Below are 19,150 nucleotides of genomic sequence, written 5' to 3' on the forward strand. Positions count from 1 at the left end.
ACCCTGGGCGTTAGCGAATGTGCTGTCTCCAGACGCCTCCCAAGGAAGGCAGATGGAGAGGCGTTGGAGACGGCAAATGCTCAGTGAAGAAGCGCAGGACTTTTGATTCCAATTCCAGCTTTACTCCTAACCAGCTGTGTCGCTTTGGGCAAGTCACTCAACCTCTCTGGGCCTCAGTTTTCTCCTCTCCAAATCAAGAGGGTAGGACTAGGAAATGCCCAAGTCGCCTTCAGCCTCGGAAGTAACACCCAGTGTCTTTTGCTTCCTTGTCTAAGTGAACCACTCCCCGCCTGGCCGGCACTGCCAGCGTGGTTTTTATGCCTCAGCTGTACGGCCCATTGTGTCTGAAGGGTGTGTTTCAGCAGGCCCAGGGGACACAAAGCCGCTTCCTTTGAGTGTGACAGCTCAGGCCTCTGTAAAAAAAACTGCTCCGGCACTGAATTCAAATCACCCGGCCCCCAGCGTGCATGAATTTCCCAGAACCTTTGATGGGCTTTTACCTCCGGCTCCCTCAAAATGTATCTGGTTCCTGTGCACAGGTTGCTAGAAAGATCTGTCAGACCCCTTTCTAGCTGTCAGTTCTTCTCTGCACCGGTTTTGGTCAGAAGTTTTGAAAATCTTGTTCACGTGGTGTCATGTCATATTTTCAGACATGGGCACAGATTTCCTCACTCAAGTCAACAGTGCTTGAAATAGCTGTTGACGGCTACATTCCCCCAGCTGCCAGCATCACATCCCCCGTGGAAGGGGACAGGGGGCTTTACTGATGGAATGAGGTCTTTGTTTATAACGTGTGCACAGCAGGGCTCCAGAAGCTCACCTCGGATGTACATCCTGGGTTTAAACGGAAAACATACCTCTCCACCTTTGGGTCTCTTTGTGAAGATCACAACAGCATTTTCAGTTTTGCTTTCGCAGAGACTCTGCTTGTAGATATTCACTTATCGTATAAAGCACACTATTATGTTAACTGATAATCTGTGTGGTTGCTTTGTTCTCGACAAATATATGGCAGTCTTCAAGATTTGCTTCTTCGCAGAGGGAGAACCTAAGAGCAGTTCTGCCTCCAGAGGACCAATTTGGGACATTTCTTCTAAGAGAATATTTAGAACTATCTTTGTGTTTATGATCCCAATAAGGATATTGTGGAGATACCTTTTTTATATGCCCATTGCATGTATAGAAGCCATCGTTTTTAAGACTCGGGTCAGCTGTCATGCCCTCCCGGGTTCCTTCTGGGACAGTTACCCCCGCCCGGCTGTATTAGTTTCCCGGGGCTGTCAAAACCAAGTACCAAAAGCTGGGAGGGCTTAAAGCAGAAACGTCTGCTCTCACAGTTGTGGAGGCGAGAAGTCGGGATCACAGTGTTGGCAGGGCTGTCGTCTCCCCGAAGGATCTAAGGAAGAATCTGCCCCACGCCTTTCTCCTAGTTGCTGGTTTCTGTCAGCAGTCCTCGGCGTTCCTTGGCTTGCAGCTGCATCACGCCAGTCACTACCTCCGTCCTCTCTGTGTGTCTGTCTGTGTCTCTTCTCTTCTTCTTACAAGGACACCAGTCCTATTAGATGGGGCCCCCCCTAACCAAGTATGACCTCAACTTGATTACATCCTCAAAGATCCCATTTCTAAATAAAGTCACATTCCCAGGTACCAGGGGAGTTAGGACCTCAACATACCCGTTCAGGGGACACAGTTTAACCCAGGACACCCCCTCTCCCAGACTGGTTCTGATGCCCCCCTTCTCTGTATTTCCATAGCACATCTAATTTAAATGTTCCACAACTGTCATCACACTGTAGTGATTGTCATTTTCTGTTTAGTTGTTTCTGCCACTAGACGGCTACTTCCACGAAGAGAGGACTCATATCTTTGTCTTTGCAGGCCAAGTACCTAGCAAAACATCCAGCACCTAGTAGGCACTCAACTGTTTGTCAAATGAAATACATCACCATGATGATCTCTAATGTGTAGACAATGTTGATAACATACTTATATAAGGTTACATTAAATAGATGTAAAAATACATATTGATGTTGTATGTAATTGTTACCATTAGTTGCATACTTACCATGTGTTGGACATTCTGTTAAACACTTTGGGTTTTTATTTAATCCTATTTAATCCACCCAAGAACATTAAGATTTAAATATGATTATCCCCATTTTACAGATATTATAAACGAGACTTAGCAAGGTTTGTTAAATTTCCTGAGGTCACACAGCCAGTGTGTGGGAGACCCAGGGTCCTGACCACAGGTTGTGGACTTGGGCACGATAGACGGCTGTCCTGCAGATTGTCCTCTCTGATGCTCCCGTTTTGTGGATGTAGCGTGTCTGGTATTCATGTTCACCTTTACCTGATGAAGACACTGAAGCCCAGAGAGGTTAAGGAACCAGCCAGCCTCGTGGTCACCCAGCTGTGCCCACATCCTTCTACTTGAAGATCACCTTTTTAGCAACTACTTTCCTTTGTTGATCATGAAATGATTTTTTAAGAATATTAGAGAAAAGGAGGACAGGGAATGGAAAAAGCGTTACCTTCATAGTCCATGAACTTAACCGATTTTATAGAAGGGCAGGGCTTGTCAATTGCAACGGGAAACCATTGTGAAAGACAGTCTCCCCATCCTGAACTCCCAGGAAACAGAATGTCCTCAAGTATCACGTGGTTTCTCTGTCGAGGGACGACAGATCATTTTTTTTTTTAATTAATTAATTAATTTTATTTTAGGCTGTGTTGGGTCTTCGTTTCTGTGCGAGGGCTTTCTCTAGTTGCGGCAAGCGGGGGCCACTCTTCATCGCGGTGCACGGGCCTCTCACTATTGCGGCCTCTCTTGTTGCGGAGCACAGGCTCCAGACACGCAGGCTCAGTAGTTGTGGCTCACAGGCCTAGTTGCTCCGCGGCATGTGGGATCTTCCCGGACCAGGGCTCGACCCCGTGTCCCCTGCGTCGGCAGGCAGATTCTCAACCACTGCGCCACCAGGGAAGCCCCCAACAGATCATATTTTGAATCAATAATTCTTCTGAAGAAAGGAGAGGAGCTACTGCATGGTTGTCAGAGCCCCTCCAGCCTGCCTCTGCCTGTGCAAGTCCTGGGTCCGGGACCCCCACGTGCATGGCATCTCCCTGGACTTGAGGTCCCACCTGGCCCTCGGGTAGGAGGAAGGGGATCCCAGAGCCCTGCTTCTGGGACTCAGCATCCAGCTGGGTTGACCTGGTCATGCTCTGCCCGGTGCTCCAGGACTGATTACCAGGGTGTCTTGCTCCTTCTGCAAACCCCAGCCCTCACTTCTGGTGTCTGGAGCCTCTCTTACTTCTCCGGCCTGAGTCCCAGATTAGGTAACCTGCTAGACTGCCTAGTTTTTCTTGACCTGTGACCCCACAGTGTGGTTGCTAAGTGCCAGTTCCCCTTGGACTGAGTCAGAACCGTGGATCAGGGTGGCTCAGGCCCTGTGACCTGCGAATGGAGTCTCCTGGCAAAGCTGGCCGGGCTGGCCTTGCGTTTTATCTGCTGCTAACGATCTCTACCCATCACCAGACCTAGAATGCTACCAGTTGGCCTGACTCCCACCTCTTTTCTCTTATTATTCTCTGGCAACACTGTGTTCTGCCTTCTGGGCCGCATTTGTTCTTGGCACTGACAGCTTACCTCTGTCCCCTCAGCCTCAGCCCAGCCCACACCTAACCTAGTTCTGTCCAGCCTTGACCAGAGACAGGCCTCTATTGCCTTTCTTTCAAATGGAATCTAGTTCTCACCTTAAATGTGAGACTCTTTACGAAGGCATTGCCTGGAAAGGGCAGAAAAGGGGCAAGCCACCGCTAGGGGCAGCAGACAAGAGAGCAGGAAGGATGGAGGGTAGCACGGCACGGGGCCTGTGGCCTGGCACAGGGCACACCTGGCCTTCAGTGGCTGCCCTCCAGTGGTGGCACACTAGCTTGAACGGCAAGATCCCTTCTGATCTGCCTCCTAGGACCCCTCAGGACATTGCGGCCACACTGACACGAGCTCACTGTGCTGTAGCCTTGGATGATTGTTTGGAATTCTCCTGTCTTATCAGGCTCCCCCTGACTGATCCCTTCCTAGATGACTCTTAGTCCTTTGAGCCTCTGTTCACATCTCTCAGCTCTTCTGCTGAGTTTGGTCCTCATCCTTTATGCTGTCTTCAAACCCTGTGATTTCCCCAAGTGGGGAACATGTAGCTGTTACCTCTGTAACTCCAGATCCTGGTAATAGTATGTGCACAGCAAATGTCGAATGCATGAGTGAATGAATGAATGAATTCAACTGCCACACCTCTAAAGTCTTGAACACAAAACCCCAGGCTGCCCTCTGAAAAATGCTCATCTAATTGATAAAACATTGGACTGCGAATCAGTCAACAGGATTTTTGTTTGTTTCTGTCCTGTCCAGTTGGGAAAAGACAGCTAGAACATTTGCTGAGCTTCGGCCTCACTGCTTCTGTGCTTGCAGCCAGCCAAACAAAGAGGAGCTGGACAGGGCCGCAGCCTTGGCCATAAGTAACACTTCTTCTTGTTTAAGTACAGTTTCGAGAAGAAAGTTCTATTATGTGCTTAATTCGATTCTTTCTTCCTGCAATTTCCACCTCCTCCCTCTTTTCCCTGAGTGGAATTGGAGCTCACTGTCTCTCAAGTTCACGGGGGCAGCTTTTCTAAGCAAGACAAGGAACTGACTCTGAGAATGTACATTCTCTCCTCACCTTTGTCATGTGGTGCACGTGTCTCAGACTTTCAAAAATTGTGCCTTTGCTTTAATGCGTTAGTCCATAATAGGCTCCTGTGCTCCTTTTTTTTTTTTTAAACATCTTTATTGGAGTATAATTGCTTTACAATGGTGTGTTAGTTTCTGCTTTATACAAAGTGAATCAGCTGTATGTATGCATATATCCCCATATCCCCTCCCTCTTACGTCTCCCTCCCACCCTCCCTATCCCACCCCTCTAGGTGGTCACACAGCACCGAGCTGATCTCCCTGTGCTATGCGGCTGCTTCCCACTAGCTATCTATTTTACATTTGGTAGTGTATATGTGTCCATGCCACTCTCTCACTTCATCCCAGCTTACCTTTCCCCCTCCCCGTGTCCTCAAGTCCATTCTCTACATCTGTGTCTTTATTCCTGTCCTGCCCCTAGGTTCTTCAGAACCATTTGTTTTTGTTTTTTTTTTTAGATTCCATACATATGTGTTAGCATACAGTATTTGTTTTTCTCTTTCTGACTTACTTCACTCTGTATGACAGACTCTAGGTCCATCCACCTCACTACAAATAACTCAATTTCGTTTCTTTTTATGGCTGAGTAATATTCCATTCTATAAATGTGCCACATCTTCTTTTTCCATTCACCTGTCGATGGGCACTTAGGTTGCTTCCATGTCCTGCCTATTGTAAATAGAGCTGCAGTGAACATTGTGGTACATGACTCTTTTTGAATTATGGTTTTCTCAGTGTATATGCCCAGTAGTGAGATTGCTGGTTGTATGGTAGTTTTATTTTTAGTTTTCTAAGGAACCTCCATACTGTTCTCCATAGTGCTGTATCAATTTACATTCCCACCAACAGTGCAAGAGCGTTCCCTTTTCTCCATGCCCTCTCCAGCATCTGTTGTTTGTAGATTTTCTGATGATGCCCATTCTAACTGGTGTGAGGTGATACCTCATTGTAGTTTTGATTTGCATTTCTCTAATAATTAGTGATGCTGAGCAGCTTTTCATGTGCTTCTTGGCCATCTGTATGTCTTCTTTGGAGAAATGTCTATTTAGGTCTTCTGCCCATTTTTGGATTGGGCTGTTTGTTTTTTTAATATTGAGCTGCATGAGCTGTTTATATATTTTGGGGATTAATCCTTTCTCCATTGATTCATCTGCAAATATTTTCTCCCATTCTGAGGGTTGTCTTTTCATCTTGTTTGCAGTTTCCTTTGCTGTGCAAAACGTTTTAAGTTTCAGTAGGTCCCATTTGTTTACTGTTGTTTTTATTTCCATTTCTCTAGGAGGTAGATCAAAACAGATCTCGCTGTGATTTATGTCAAAGAGTATTCTGCCTGTGTTTTCCTCTAAGAGTTTTTTACTGTCCAGGCTTACATTTAGGTCTCTAATCCATTTTGAGTTTATTTTTCTGTATGCGGTTAGGGAGTGTTCTAATTTCATTCTTTTACATGTAGCTGTCCAGTTTTCCCAGCACCACTTATTGAAGAGGCTGTCTTTTCTCCATTGTATATTCTTGCCTCCTTTATCAAAAATAAGGTGACCATATGTCCGTGGGTTTCTCTCTGGGCTTTCTATCGTGTTCCATTGATCTATATTTCTGTTTTTGTGCAAGTACCATATTGTCTTGATTACTGCAGCTTTGTAGTATAGTCTGAAGACCAGGAGCCTGATTCCTCCAGCTCCATTCTTCTTTCTCAAGACTGCTTTGGCTATTTGGGGTCTTTTATGTTTCCATACAAATTGTGAAATTTTTTGTTCTACTTCTGTGAAAAATGCCATTGGTAGTTTGATAGGGATTGCATTGAATCTGTAGATTGCTTTGGGTAGTATAGTCATTTTCACAATGTTGATTCTTCCAATCCAACAACATGGTATAGCTCTCCATCTGTTTGTATCATCTTTAATTTCCTTCATCAGTGTCTTATAGTTTTCTGCATAGAGGTCTTCTGTCTCCTTAGGTAGGTTTATTCCTAGGTATTTTATTCGTTTTGTTGCAGTGGTAAATGGGCGCGTTTCCTTAATTTCTCTTTCAGATTTTTCATCATTAGTGTATAGGAATGCAAGAGATTTCTGTGCATTAATTTTGTATCCTGCTACTTTACGAAATTCATTGATTAGCTCTAGTAGTTTTCTGGTAGCTTCTTTAGGATTCTCTATGTATAGTATCATGTCATCTGCAAACAGTGACAGCTTTACTTCTTCTTTTCCGATTGGGATTCCTTTCATTTCTTTTTCTTCTCTGATTGCTGTGGCTAAAACTTCCAAAACTCTGTTGAATAAAAGTGGTAAGAGTGGGCAACCTTGTCTTGTTCCTGATCTTAGAGGAAATAGTTTCAGTTTTTCACCATTGAGAACCAATGTTGGCTGTGGGTTTGTCATATATGGCCTTTATTATGTTGAGGTAAGTTCCCTCTATGCCTACTTTCTGGAGGGTTTTTATCATAAATGGGTGTTGAATTTTCTCGAAAGCTTTTTCTGCATCTGTTGAGATGATCATATGGTTTTTCTCCTTCAGTTTGTTAATATGGTGTATCACATTAATTGATTTGCGTATATTGAAGAATCCTTGCATTCCAGGGATAAACCCCACTTGATCATGGTGTATGATCCTTCTAATGTGCTGTTGGATTCTGTTTGCTAGTATTTTGTGGAGGATATTTGCATCTATGTTCATCAGTGATATTGGCCTGTAGTTTTCTTTCTTTGTGACATCTTTGGTTTTGGTATCATGGTGATGGTGGCCTCATAGAAAGAGGTTGGGAGTGTTCCTCCCTCTGCTGTATTTTGGAAGAGTTTGAGAAGGATAGGTGTTAGCTCTTCTCTGAATGTTTGATAGAATTCACCTGTGAAGCCATCTGGTCCTGGGCTTTTGTTTGTTGGAAGATTTTTAATCACAGGCTCAATTTCAGTGCTTGTGGTTGGTCTGTTTATATTTTCTATTTCTTCCTGGTTCAGTCTTGGAAAGTTGTGCTTTTCTAAGAATTTGTCCATTTCTTCCAGGTTGTCCATTTTATTGGCATAGAGTTGCTTGTAGTAATCTCTCACAATCCTTTGTATTTCTGCAGTCAGTTGTTGCTTCTCCTTTTTCATTTCTAATTCTGTTGATTTGAGCCTTCTCCCTTTTTTTCTTGATGAGTCTGGCTAATGGTTTATCGATTTTGTTTATCTTCTCAAAGAACCAGCTTTTAGTTTTATTGATCTTTGCCATTGTTTCCTTCATTTCTTTTTCATTTATTTCTGATCTGATCTTTATGTTCTTTCCTTCTGCTAATTTTAGGGGGTTTCTATTCTTCTTTCTAATTCCTTTAGGTGTAAAGTTAGGTTGTTTATTTGAGATGTTTCTTGTTTCTTGAGGTAGGATTGTATTGCTATAAACTTCCCTCTTAGAACTCCTTTTGCTGCATCCAATAAAGCAAACTGCTTTTGCTGCATCCCATAAAGCAAACTGCTTTTGCTGCATCCCATAAAGCAAACTGCTTTTGCTGCATCCCATAAAGCAAACTGCTTTTGCCGCATCCCATAAAGCAAACTGCTTTTGCTGCATCCCAGTTTTTGCTGCATCCCAATTTTCATTGTCATTTGTGTCTAGGTATTTTTTGATTTCCTCTTTCTTCAGTGATCTCTTGGTTATTTGGTAGTGTATTGTTTAGCCTCCATGTGTTTGTATTTTTTACAGATTTTTTCCTGTAATTGATATCTAGTCTCATAGCGTTGTGGTCAGAAAAGATACTTGATATGATTTCAATTTCCTCAAATTTACCAAGGCTTGATTTGTGACCCAAGATATGATCTATCCTGGAGAATGTTCCATGAGCACTTGAGAAGAAAGTGTATTCTGTTGTTTTTGGATGGAATGTCCTATAAATATCAATTAAGTCCATCTTGTTTAATGTATCATTTAAAGCTTGTGTTTCTTATTTATTTTCATTTTGGATGATCTGTATATTGGTGAAAGTGAGGTGTTAAAGTCCCCTACTATAATTGTGTTACTATCAATTTCCCCTTTTATGGCTGTTAGCATTTGCCTTATGTATTGAGGTGCTCCTATGTTGGGTGCATAAATATTTACAATTGTTATATCTTCTTCTTGGATTGATCCCTGGATCATTATGTAGTGTCCTTCTTTGTCTCTTGCAATAGTCTTTATTTTAGAGTCTGTTTTGTGTGATATGAGAATTGCTACTCCAGCTTTTTTTTGATTTCCATTTGCATGGAATGTCTTTTTCCATCCCTTCACTTTCAGTCTGTATGTGTCCCTGGGTCTGAAGTGGGTCTCTTGTAGACAACATATATACGGGTCTTGTTTTTGTATCCATTCAGTCAGTCTATGTCTCTTGGTTGAGCATTTAATCCATTTACCTTTAAGGTAGTTATCGATATGTATGTTCTATTACCATTTTCGTAACTGTTTTGGGTTTGTTATTGTAGGTCTTTTCCTTCTCTTGTGTTTCCTGCCTAGAGAAGTTTCTTTAGCATTTGTTGTAAAGCTGGTTTGGTGGTGCTGAATTCTCTTAGCTTTTGCTCGTCTGTAAAAGTTGTAATTTCTCCGTCAAATCTGAACGAGATCCTTTCTGGGTAGAGTAATCTTGGTTGTAGGTTTTTCCCTTTCATCATTTTAAATATGTCCTGCCACTCCCTTCTGGCTTGCAGAGTTTCTGCTGAAAGATCAGCTGTTAACCTTATGGGGATTCCCTTGTATGTTATTTGTTGTTTTTCCCTTGCTGCTTTTAATATTTTTTCTTTGTATTTAATTTTTGATAGTTTGATTAATATGTGTCTTGGTGTGTTTCTCCTTGGATTTATCCTATATGGGACTGTCTGTGCTTCCTGGAGTTGACTGAGTATTTCCTTTCCCATATTAGGGAAGTTTTCAACTATACTCCCTTCAAATATTTTCTCAGTCCCTTTCTTTTTCTCTTCTTCTTCTGGGACCCCTATAATTCAAATGTTCGTGTGTTTAATGTTGTCCCAGAGGTCTCTGAAACTGTCCTCAGTTCTCAACATTCTTTTTGCTTTATTCTGCTCTGCAGTAGCTATTTCCACTATTTTATCTTCCAGGTCACTTTTCCATTCTTCTGCCTCAGTTATTCTACTACTGATTCCTTCTAGAGAATTTTTAATTTCGTTTATTGTGTTGTTCATCATTGTTTGTTTGCTCTTTAGTTCTTCTAGGTCCTTGTTAAACTTTTCTTGTATTTTCTCCATTCTATTTCCAAGATTTTGGATCATCTTTACTATCATTATTCTGAATTCTTTTTCAGGTAGACTGCCTATTTCCTCTTCATTTGTTTGGTTTGGTGGGTTTTTACCTTGCTCCTTCATCTGCTGTGTATTTCTCTGTCTTCTCATTTTGCTTATCTTACTGTGTTTGGGCTCTCCTTTTCACAAGCTGCAGGTTCATAGTTCCATTGTTGTTTTTGTCTGCCCCCAGTGAGTAAGGTTGGTTCAGTGGGTTGTGTAGGCTTCCTGGTGGAGGGGACTGGTGCCTGTGTTCTGGTGGATGAGGTTGAATCTTGTCTTTCTGGTTGGCAGGACTGCGTCCGGTGGTGTGTTTTCGGTGTCTGTGACCTAATTATGATTTTAGGCAGCTTCTCTGCTAATGGGTGGAGTTGTGTTCCTGTCTTGCTAGTTGTTTGGCATAGGGTGTCCAACACTGGAGCTTGCTGGTCGTTGAGTGGAGCCGGGTCTTAACGTTGACTTGGAGATCTCTGGGAGAGCTTTCACCGCTTGATATTATGTGGAGCCAGGAGGTCTCTGGTGGACCAGTGTTCTTAACTTGGCTCTCCCACCTCAGAGACACAGGCATGACACCCAGCCGGAGCACCAAGACCCTGTCAGCCACATGGCTCAGAAGAAAAGAGAGAAAGAAGGAAAAAAAATAAAAGTTATTAAAATAAAAAATTTAAAAACAATTATTAAAAATAAAAAAAATTAAAAAGTAATTAAAGAAAAAAAGAAAGAAGAGAGCAACCAAACCAAAAAACAAATCCACCAATGATAACAAGTGCTAAAAAACTATACTGAAAAAAAAAACCAAAAAAAAAAAAACCCAGACTGACAGAACCCTAGGACAAATGGTAAAAGCATAGCTATACAGACAAAATAACACAAAGTCCACCACCTCAATTTTGGGATGATTTGTTGTCTATTCAGGTATTCCACAGATGCAGGGTACATCAAGTTGACTGTGGAGATTTAATCCGCTGCTTCTGAGGCTGCTGGGAGACATTTCCCTTTCTCTTCTTTGTTCGCATAGCTCCTGGGGTTCAGCTTTGGATTTGGGCCCGCCTCTGCATAGGTCGCCTGAGGGCGCCTGTTCCTGCCCAGACAGGATGGAGTTAAAGTAGCAGCTGATCAGGGGGCTCTGGCTCACTCAGGCGGGGGGAGGGAGGGGTACGGATGTGGGGCGAGCCTGCGGCCGCAGAGGCTGGCGTGACATTGCACCAGCCTGAGGCGCGCCGTGCGTTCTCCCGGGGAAGTTGTCCCCGGATCACGGGACCCTGGCAGTGGCGGGCTGCACAGGCTCCCCGGAGGGGCGGTGTGGAGAGTGACCTGTGCTCGCTCACAGGCTTCTTGGTGGCGGCAGCAGCAGCCTTAGCATTTCATGCCCGTCTCTGGGGTCCGCGCTGATAGCCGCAGCTCGCGCCCATCTCTGGAGCTTCTTTAAGCGGCACTCTGAATCCCCTCTCCTCGCGCACCAGGAAACAAAGAGGCAAGAAAAAGTCTCTTGTCTCTTCGGCAGCTGCCGACTTTTTCCCAGACTCCCTCCCGGCCAGCTGTGGCGCACTAACCCCTTCCTTCAGGCTGTGTTCACGCAGCCAACCCCAGTCCTCTCCCTGCGATCCGACCTCCGAAGCCTGAGCCTCAGCTCCCAGCCCCTGCCCACCCCGGCGGGTGAGCAGACAAGCCTCTCGGGCTGGTGAGTGCTGGCCGGCATCGATCCTCCGTGCGGGAATCTCTCCGCTTTGCCCTCCGCACCCCTGTGGCTGCGCTCTCCTCCGTGGCTCCGAAGCTTCCCCCCGCCACCCGCAGTCTCCGCCCGCGAAGGGGCTTCCTAGTGAGTGGAAACCTTTCCTCCTTCACAGCTGCCTCCCACTGGTGCAGGGCCCGTCCCTATTCTTTTGTCTCTGTTTTTTTCTTTTTTCTTTTGCCCTACCCAGGTACGTGGGGAGTTTCTTGCCTTTTGGGAGGTCTGAGGTCTTCTGCCAGCGCTCAGTAGGTGTTCTGTAGGAGTTGTTCCACATGTAGATGTATTTCTGATGTATTTGTGGCGAGGAAGGTGATCTCCACGGCTTACTCCTCCGCCATCTTGAAGGTCTTCAAGGGCTGCATTCTGCTGACCTTGGAGAGCCTCCTGGAGAGGCTGGGGCGGTGGTGTCTCCTGCTGGGGACACAGACCCTAGCCTAGCAGCAGCTACAGTCAAAAACTCCTTCTACCCTGTGGAATCCGGAAGACGCTGCTGGCAGGCGCGTGGTGAGATCCTCCTGTGCTCTTGGAAAAAACAGTTTTCATCTGTTCATACATTGTTAAAAAGTAATGGGTTCATACTTTTTTAAAAAAAGTCTAATCCTTCCCACTTCTTCCTCTCAAATACTGAATATCAGATCCTTTGGTGTTCAGCATAATTTAAGTGTTAATTCCTTGCTAAGCTCTTTTCAAGCTACTACACTCACCATGCAGATTTCATTCAACCCCACAGTCTCTTTGTATTAATGTCTCAGAAAAAGCAAGGCAACTCTTGCTCTGTATTCAAATATTTTGCTCAAGAGTAGTATCTTTTGTCCCCATTTCTGAAGATGTATTTATTTATTCAGCCTTCAAAAAGAAAACACAAGGGCTTCCCTGGTGACGCAGTGGTTGAGAATCTGCCTGCCAACGCAGGGAACACGGGTTCGAGCCCTGGTCTGGGAAGATCCCACATGCCGTAGAGCAACTGGACCCATGAGCCACAACTACTGAGTCTGCGCGTCTGGAGCCTGTGCTCCGCAACAAGAGAGGCCGCGACAGTGAGAGGCCCGCGCACCGCGATGAAGAGTGGCCCCCACTCGCCGCAACTAGAGAAAGCCCTCGCACAGAAACGAAGACCCAACACAGCCAAAAAACTAAAATAAATAAATAAATAAATAAATAAATAAATAATATAAAAAAAAGAAAACACAAGTCTGCTACAACTAAAAGAGAACACAAGAACTGGGCTTCTCGTCTCATTTTGGGAAACATCTGGTTATTGTAATTCACGGAGCTCTCATGCGGTCCTGAGTGGTTTCAGCCTTAAATCACCCTGTGTTGGCAGACAATAGTAAGGGCCAGGCCAGGAAAGGAACAGACCAATCTTATGTACGGAATGAGATTAAATAAAGGCATCAGCATGCCAGTATTCCCATTACCAGTATTTCTATTTCTGATATATCCTCCTGAGAAGCCAATGTGTTATTTCAGTGCTGATGACATTGGAAGCCATTCTGTTCTGGAGCTCTCCTTTAGAATTGGCGTCCAGATCAGAAGGCTACGTCTTGGTTTGTTTTAAAGAGTAGAGTACATTTGTGGTAGTGGCATGTATTAGGTAAATGATCTAGTTGGGTCATTCTAGGTGGAAACTTCGAAGTGGTTAAAAGAGATGTTTTTATATCCGGAGCCAGAGACCTGGACCCTAGTTCTGACTCTGCCATTTGTTTGCTTTGTGATGTTGGAAATTTTACTTTACTGCTTTAAGCCTCGATTACTTTAGCTGTGAAATGGGAATAAGACCTGTGAAACTTGATGAAGATTTCAAACGAATAACCAAAGTGTGAGTCCTGCCTCTGTCACTTCTAAACTTTTATGTCATTTGTACTTCACTTTGTTTTGCACAATTATCAGTGAAGAATCCTGGAGTCCTAGGAGGCTAGTGCTCCAAGAGATTATCCACTCAAAAGCCCCGTGTGAGAGAAGAAGAACCTGAGAACCATAATTATAGAAGTACCTCGAATGTCAGGGTGACTGCTTTGAAAGATAATGCTTATTTGACATTTACACTGAGGGTTTCTTAAAAAAGGCCAAAACCAAGAAACAAACCCAAAACCCCACCTCATTTTACTGAAGTAAGGCTGGTATGCAGTCAAATTAAATGGATTTCCTCATAAATGGGACAGCAGTCCTCTTGAGCTTATAAATCAGGATCACCCTGCTTATTCTGTTCAACCCAGAAGAGGAATGGAAATACCCAGAGCAGCTGGAGGAAAGCTATAATAAACTTCTTCCTAGAAAGGAAAAGTCCATGCTGGTCCTTCTGTATCCCCTGGAGAGTCTTAGTAAACAAAGCCTATAGTTGTCACTTCACCTGCCTCTGGGCTTATCTGACCTTTCAGCACAGGTAAGCAAAGGGTGAGGCCATGCAGGGGCCTAAGGCACGGGCTGGCTGGACTTGAGAACCACAAAGGAGAGGGGGCGGGAGGGAAGAATGGGAATGATCTAGCATAATAGGGAGAAAAGGAAAACAAGAGAAGGAAATTTCATCCCTGAGAACTATAGTGGAGGGTCACCACGGCTACTGCTGGGGGCATCTGTGCTTATGTTTGTATCACACCACCAGTGAGAGTATGTTATCTGAAAACAGAAAAATTCTCAGGAGAGGGATCCCCTTGCAGCTACTCTAGAAACTCAATACGTCTTAGCAGTCCCTACTCTTAGAAAGGTCTTACTAATTAAAAAAAAAAAAAAAAATCCCTGTATATCACCTTTGAAATGACTTGCTTTATTATCCCATTAAAAAAGAAAAAAATTCAGTGTTTATATTGGAAAACCCATCCTTTTTGTGCCCTTCCATTTTTTATGCAGGGCAGAAACTTGTATTTTTTATACAACAAATAAAGATTTCAGAAGGGTGGTCAATTATTTGCTGATTGAATTATAGGAAGAACGTGTGATTATCCAATAGAACTCAGAAATGTATATAGCTAATTTTATGCCCGCATGTATCTAACCCAGCCTTAGTAATTATAATCACTCTTTGTTTTTTATTTCCTGGGGGGAATAGGTTAGGTTGGACCTGAATGCATCATTATAAAGTATGCACATATAAACTGAACTTCCTTAAATCGAGGTCACTTGGGTAAGAAGGCTCTTTTGATAAAACCGGGTTGACAGTTGTATTCATTGGGCACTTCAGTGTTAAATGATATTCTTCCCACATCCTGGGTCATAAGGCAGTCACATCTACATCGAAGATAAGAAACAGAAAATCGCATTCACAATAACAGCAAAGCTTCATGGTGCGTGGTTTTACACTTGAATACGCTGTGTTCTGTCCTGCCATGTTAATATTTTAAATAATATAACTTCCTTTCCATGTAGCATTAAGTTCATCTTTTATTTTCTCTTTACCTTTCTGAAATAGCTTTCTATATTGCTATATTTACGCCAGGAGAAATTCCTAAAACATAGGAAGCATAAAGTCAAATCATCTTTGCAGGAAAACAGCAAAAGTAACAACAAAAACCAATTTAAGATCCTCCAGCCAAAATGATATCTTGTGTACTTTACAGACTCAATCTGTGTACCAGGCTTTGATCCAGGCCTCAACATGATGACGGGGATCACCCCTATTAACCCAATGATACCAGGCCTGGGGCTGGTACCTCCCCCGCCAACAGAAGTGGCTGTCGTCAAAGAAATAATCCACTGCAAAAGCTGTACTCTTTTCCCCCAAAACCCAAGTAAGTGATATCTGTGAGAAGCATTTGATCATCGATTTAAGTTTCTTTCTTTTTTAATATGGTATTGCATTCATTTTCAGATGTGACTCAAAGTTCTCCCACCTAGGTACACAGAGTGGGGATCATTCTACAGAAGTCCTTCGTCTCTAGATTAAAACAAATATGTGGGTCCCTGTGTCTATTCCAGGAGCTGAATTGACACCACGAAGGGAGCATGGGTGATTGGCGTGAATAGCCAGCATTAAGAACCTTTCTGCGTGCAACGAAGTCTAGCTTTTGCTGCAGATCAGAGTGTGAAATATGTGAACACTTCCATCCATCTTCACAAATGTGGGAGAGAAACTCTGAAATGCGTTTTGCTGGATGGAAAACGGAATTAATTTGGCAGTTAGCAATTTGGTGGTGGAGGGGAGCCGGGAGCCTGCATCTCAGAGTTCCTGGACCAGACTGCGTTCGCTTGAAGGAAACATACATTTGATGAAATAAATAGGGCAGTTTTGTTTTTTTTAATTTAGCCTCTGATACTAAATTTATGGGCTTAAATAGCTGGGATTTTTTTTTTAATTCATATTAATCAGTGTTGCCTTTTTAAAGTGGACTTTTCAGAAGATTGCTTTTTATCTCTTTATGCAGCCTCCCTCAGATTTAGTAGTTTGCTCATTTAAATGTGAATAATAAAAAAAAAAAAAAGGAGGGGTTGGTTTCAGGCCTGGTGTTTCCCAGCCAAGTAAGTACTGCGCCTGCTTTCAGACTCTGCACCCTGTTCTGCCTTACTGTTCCATTACCCGCAACAAGACAAAGCAGATAACAAGCCTCGGTTTTTCATCATGTTTTCATTTCATCATGCTTTGTACTTCATGAAGTTTTTTTTTTTTTTTTTCCGATTTTCTGGGCCTCTGTATTATGAAGGAGAAATGAAATTATGGTAACATTTGCTTTATCTCTGTTCGCGGACGAGCATAGCCACTCTGTGTAGAAATGAACATAGAAAGTAAAGAAAGGTGGGGAGGAGGAGGGGACAGGCACTGAAAACCAGGACCGCCTGCCATCTGTGTAAATCACTCTAGGAATCCATCATTACTCAGAATGGAGAAAGTTAGTCTGCGAGTTTGACTTTCACCAGGTGAACCAGAAAAAAAAAAAAAAAAAAAGCAACTATAACTAAAAGGCAAAACCCTCTGTTTTGTTGTGATTCTCAGATCTTCCACCTCCCTCCACAAGAGAACGACCTCCCGGGTGTAAGACCGTGTTTGTCGGAGGATTACCAGAAAACGCCACTGAGGAAATCATCCAAGAAGTCTTTGAGCAGTGCGGTGACATCACAGCGATTCGGAAAAGCAAGAAGAATTTTTGTCACATTCGCTTTGCCGAGGAGTTCATGGTTGATAAAGCCATTTACCTTTCTGGTACTTTGCATCACATAAGGGGGTTTTCTCGGCGCTTTGTGATGTTTTGTTATGTTAATATGAGCGTATTCCCTTTTGCCTTAATGCACAATAAAAGTCCTCACAGTTTGGGGCTGGAGAAGGAGGAATTCGGCCCTTTCCTTAGGCTGCCGGAAGCTCCCTGTTAAGTCTGTGAACGCACCTCCCTGCTGCAGACAGGGTGTCCCACCATCCAGGCTTTAGGAATTCCATTGAGTTTCTAATTAATGTTCTCAAGTGCTTCTTAGATGAGAAGCAATATTATGAATACTGAGGACCATTATTATTATTGGATGTAATTCTCTGGGGGAATAAAGTCCTCTCTCAGCATAATTTCAGTTTTTCAGAAGTGGTTCACCTTCTAGACACCAGGTCACCAGATCAAGACGAGTGCCTTGCAGAAAGTGGTCCTCGGGCCTGAGAAGGAGGCCCAGCATCACCGCCCAGTTGCTAGTGCATTTGGCCTGGCTAAGCCCGCCCCACCATCCCTGCTTCTCTGGTGCCATTTATAAGTGAAATTTTTACAGAGGTTGAAATTAAGCCTCCCCCTGCCTTCCACCCTGTGGGTGTTGGAGCAAATGTATGGAGCCTGTCAACAAGGCCTTTGCCAAATCTAAGCATCGCAGAGCTGGTATTGAAATGTAGCTTTGGAAGGATGTCTTTTTAGATTTAACTCACTGTCATTCCCTCTCTGTCTCCATCTGCATATTTCAGTCTGTCACTCAGCACATCACGTCCCTCTTCCAGAGGCAAAGCTAGTGGGGAAAAGTGGGAAAAGAAGAGGGGAAAAAAAATCTGAACATTACTACCAGGTTTACTTAACTCTGCAGTCAGCCCCTATTACCGTAAAATTGTCTTGCAAACCCCAGAAGCCTTGGGGTTACTCCAACACTGCAGAGACTTTCCTGAGCTAGATAGTGACCTGGAGAACTTTAAAACCCTTATTCCAATAAAACCTGACAGTGGAAAAGAAAACCTGAAAGTATTCCAGAATGGAGGTGGACGATAAAACATCGAATAAAAATACAACGCTCATCTCTCTCACAAAGTCTTGAACTACAGCATCCGAGTAATCTATTAGACAACTGGGGATTCTGTTGAGTGTATGGCACTGGCTTTCACATGTCTCAGGCAAGATAACCTCTCTCTGAGCCTCTCTTTTCTGCAAAATCGAGATAGTAATAGTGCTACCTCATCGGATTGTTATGAGGAATGAATCAAAATAAGGGATATTAAGCGCCTAGCAGGGCACGTGCAACATGGGAACCATTCAGTAAGTGGTTGTTTTTAACACAAATATCCTGATGATGATAGAGAAGGAATCCTGCCCTGGGAATTTGGGTTCTAATCACAGCTCCACCAATACAACTATGACTTTACCCCCACCTGATTAAATGAAAGGGCTACAGTAAATCAGAGGTGCTTTTCAACATTGACATAACACAATGTTTAGACCCAATCAGAAAACTCATAGTACATTGCCAAAGATGAACAGTTCCAAATTTAGGCACATGAAAGTTTCAGATTTATGCCTTGATGCTATATTTTTTTCAAGCTCTCACCCGGGCCCCTGCCTGACTACCCCTTGGCATCAGAAGGAGCCCACAGCAGAGGCCTCACCTCCAGCCTACCTGCCTGAGTACACAGGGGTCTCCCAGCTCTGCCTGGGCTGCCCTGGCAAGGTTGCAGCATCGTCCTGGGAAGATCTGAAAGGCTGACTGGGAGGGGCAGGAAGGAAGGAAGACAGGCTGCGGCTTCTGTGTAAGAGCTCCGGCAAGCCCTAGCCCAGCTGGATGGCCTGTCTAATTTTAGGACCACAATCACATTTGAAGGCCAAGCTAATTTTAGGCTCAGCCTCATCACGGGCTCTTTTAAGGCCTTAATGATGGTGTTTTGGTGAAAGAGAGGGTGATTTTTGGAACCAGAAATGTCTGAAAAGTGATGCTCTGGACATGACCAGGGGAAAGTTGCTTGGCCAGTTGGGACAGCTGGCCAGTCTTCGGCCATTCTGCCTGCTCAGCTGTTATGTATATATCACCATGGCCTGCTGATTTGTTCAGTTTCCACAGCCCACAACCAAGATAGACTCTTCTTTAGCATTAATTCTGCCCCTCTGTGATCAGATGTTTGCTTTTTTTTTTCTTTTTGCTTGTGAACAGTTATTTTATAATTTATTTTCTAACATCTTTATTGGAGTATAATTGCTTTACAATGGTGTGCTAGTTTCTGCTGTATCACAAAGTGAATCAGCTATACCTGTACATACATCCCCAAATCCCCTCCCTCTTGAGATGTTTGTGTTTTTGATA

General features: G+C 43.7%; 1 protein-coding gene across 10 annotated transcripts in view; it reads left to right on the top strand.

Moving 5' to 3' along the window:
* Nucleotides 1-19,150, top strand: part of ENOX1 (ecto-NOX disulfide-thiol exchanger 1) — a 618,533-nt gene that overhangs the window by 440,125 nt on the left and 159,258 nt on the right. For all 10 annotated transcript variants that reach the window (XM_036831995.1, XM_036831988.1, XM_036831989.1 and 7 more), the window contains 2 exons: nucleotides 15,247-15,417; nucleotides 16,617-16,823. In XM_036831995.1, coding sequence (XP_036687890.1) covers nucleotides 15,247-15,417; nucleotides 16,617-16,823 — 378 coding nt within the window. The remainder of the gene's footprint in view (nucleotides 1-15,246; nucleotides 15,418-16,616; nucleotides 16,824-19,150) is intronic.

The sequence above is a fragment of the Balaenoptera musculus genome, chromosome 18 (genome assembly GCF_009873245.2).
Source record: "Balaenoptera musculus isolate JJ_BM4_2016_0621 chromosome 18, mBalMus1.pri.v3, whole genome shotgun sequence".
Lineage (NCBI taxonomy): Eukaryota > Metazoa > Chordata > Mammalia > Artiodactyla > Balaenopteridae > Balaenoptera > Balaenoptera musculus.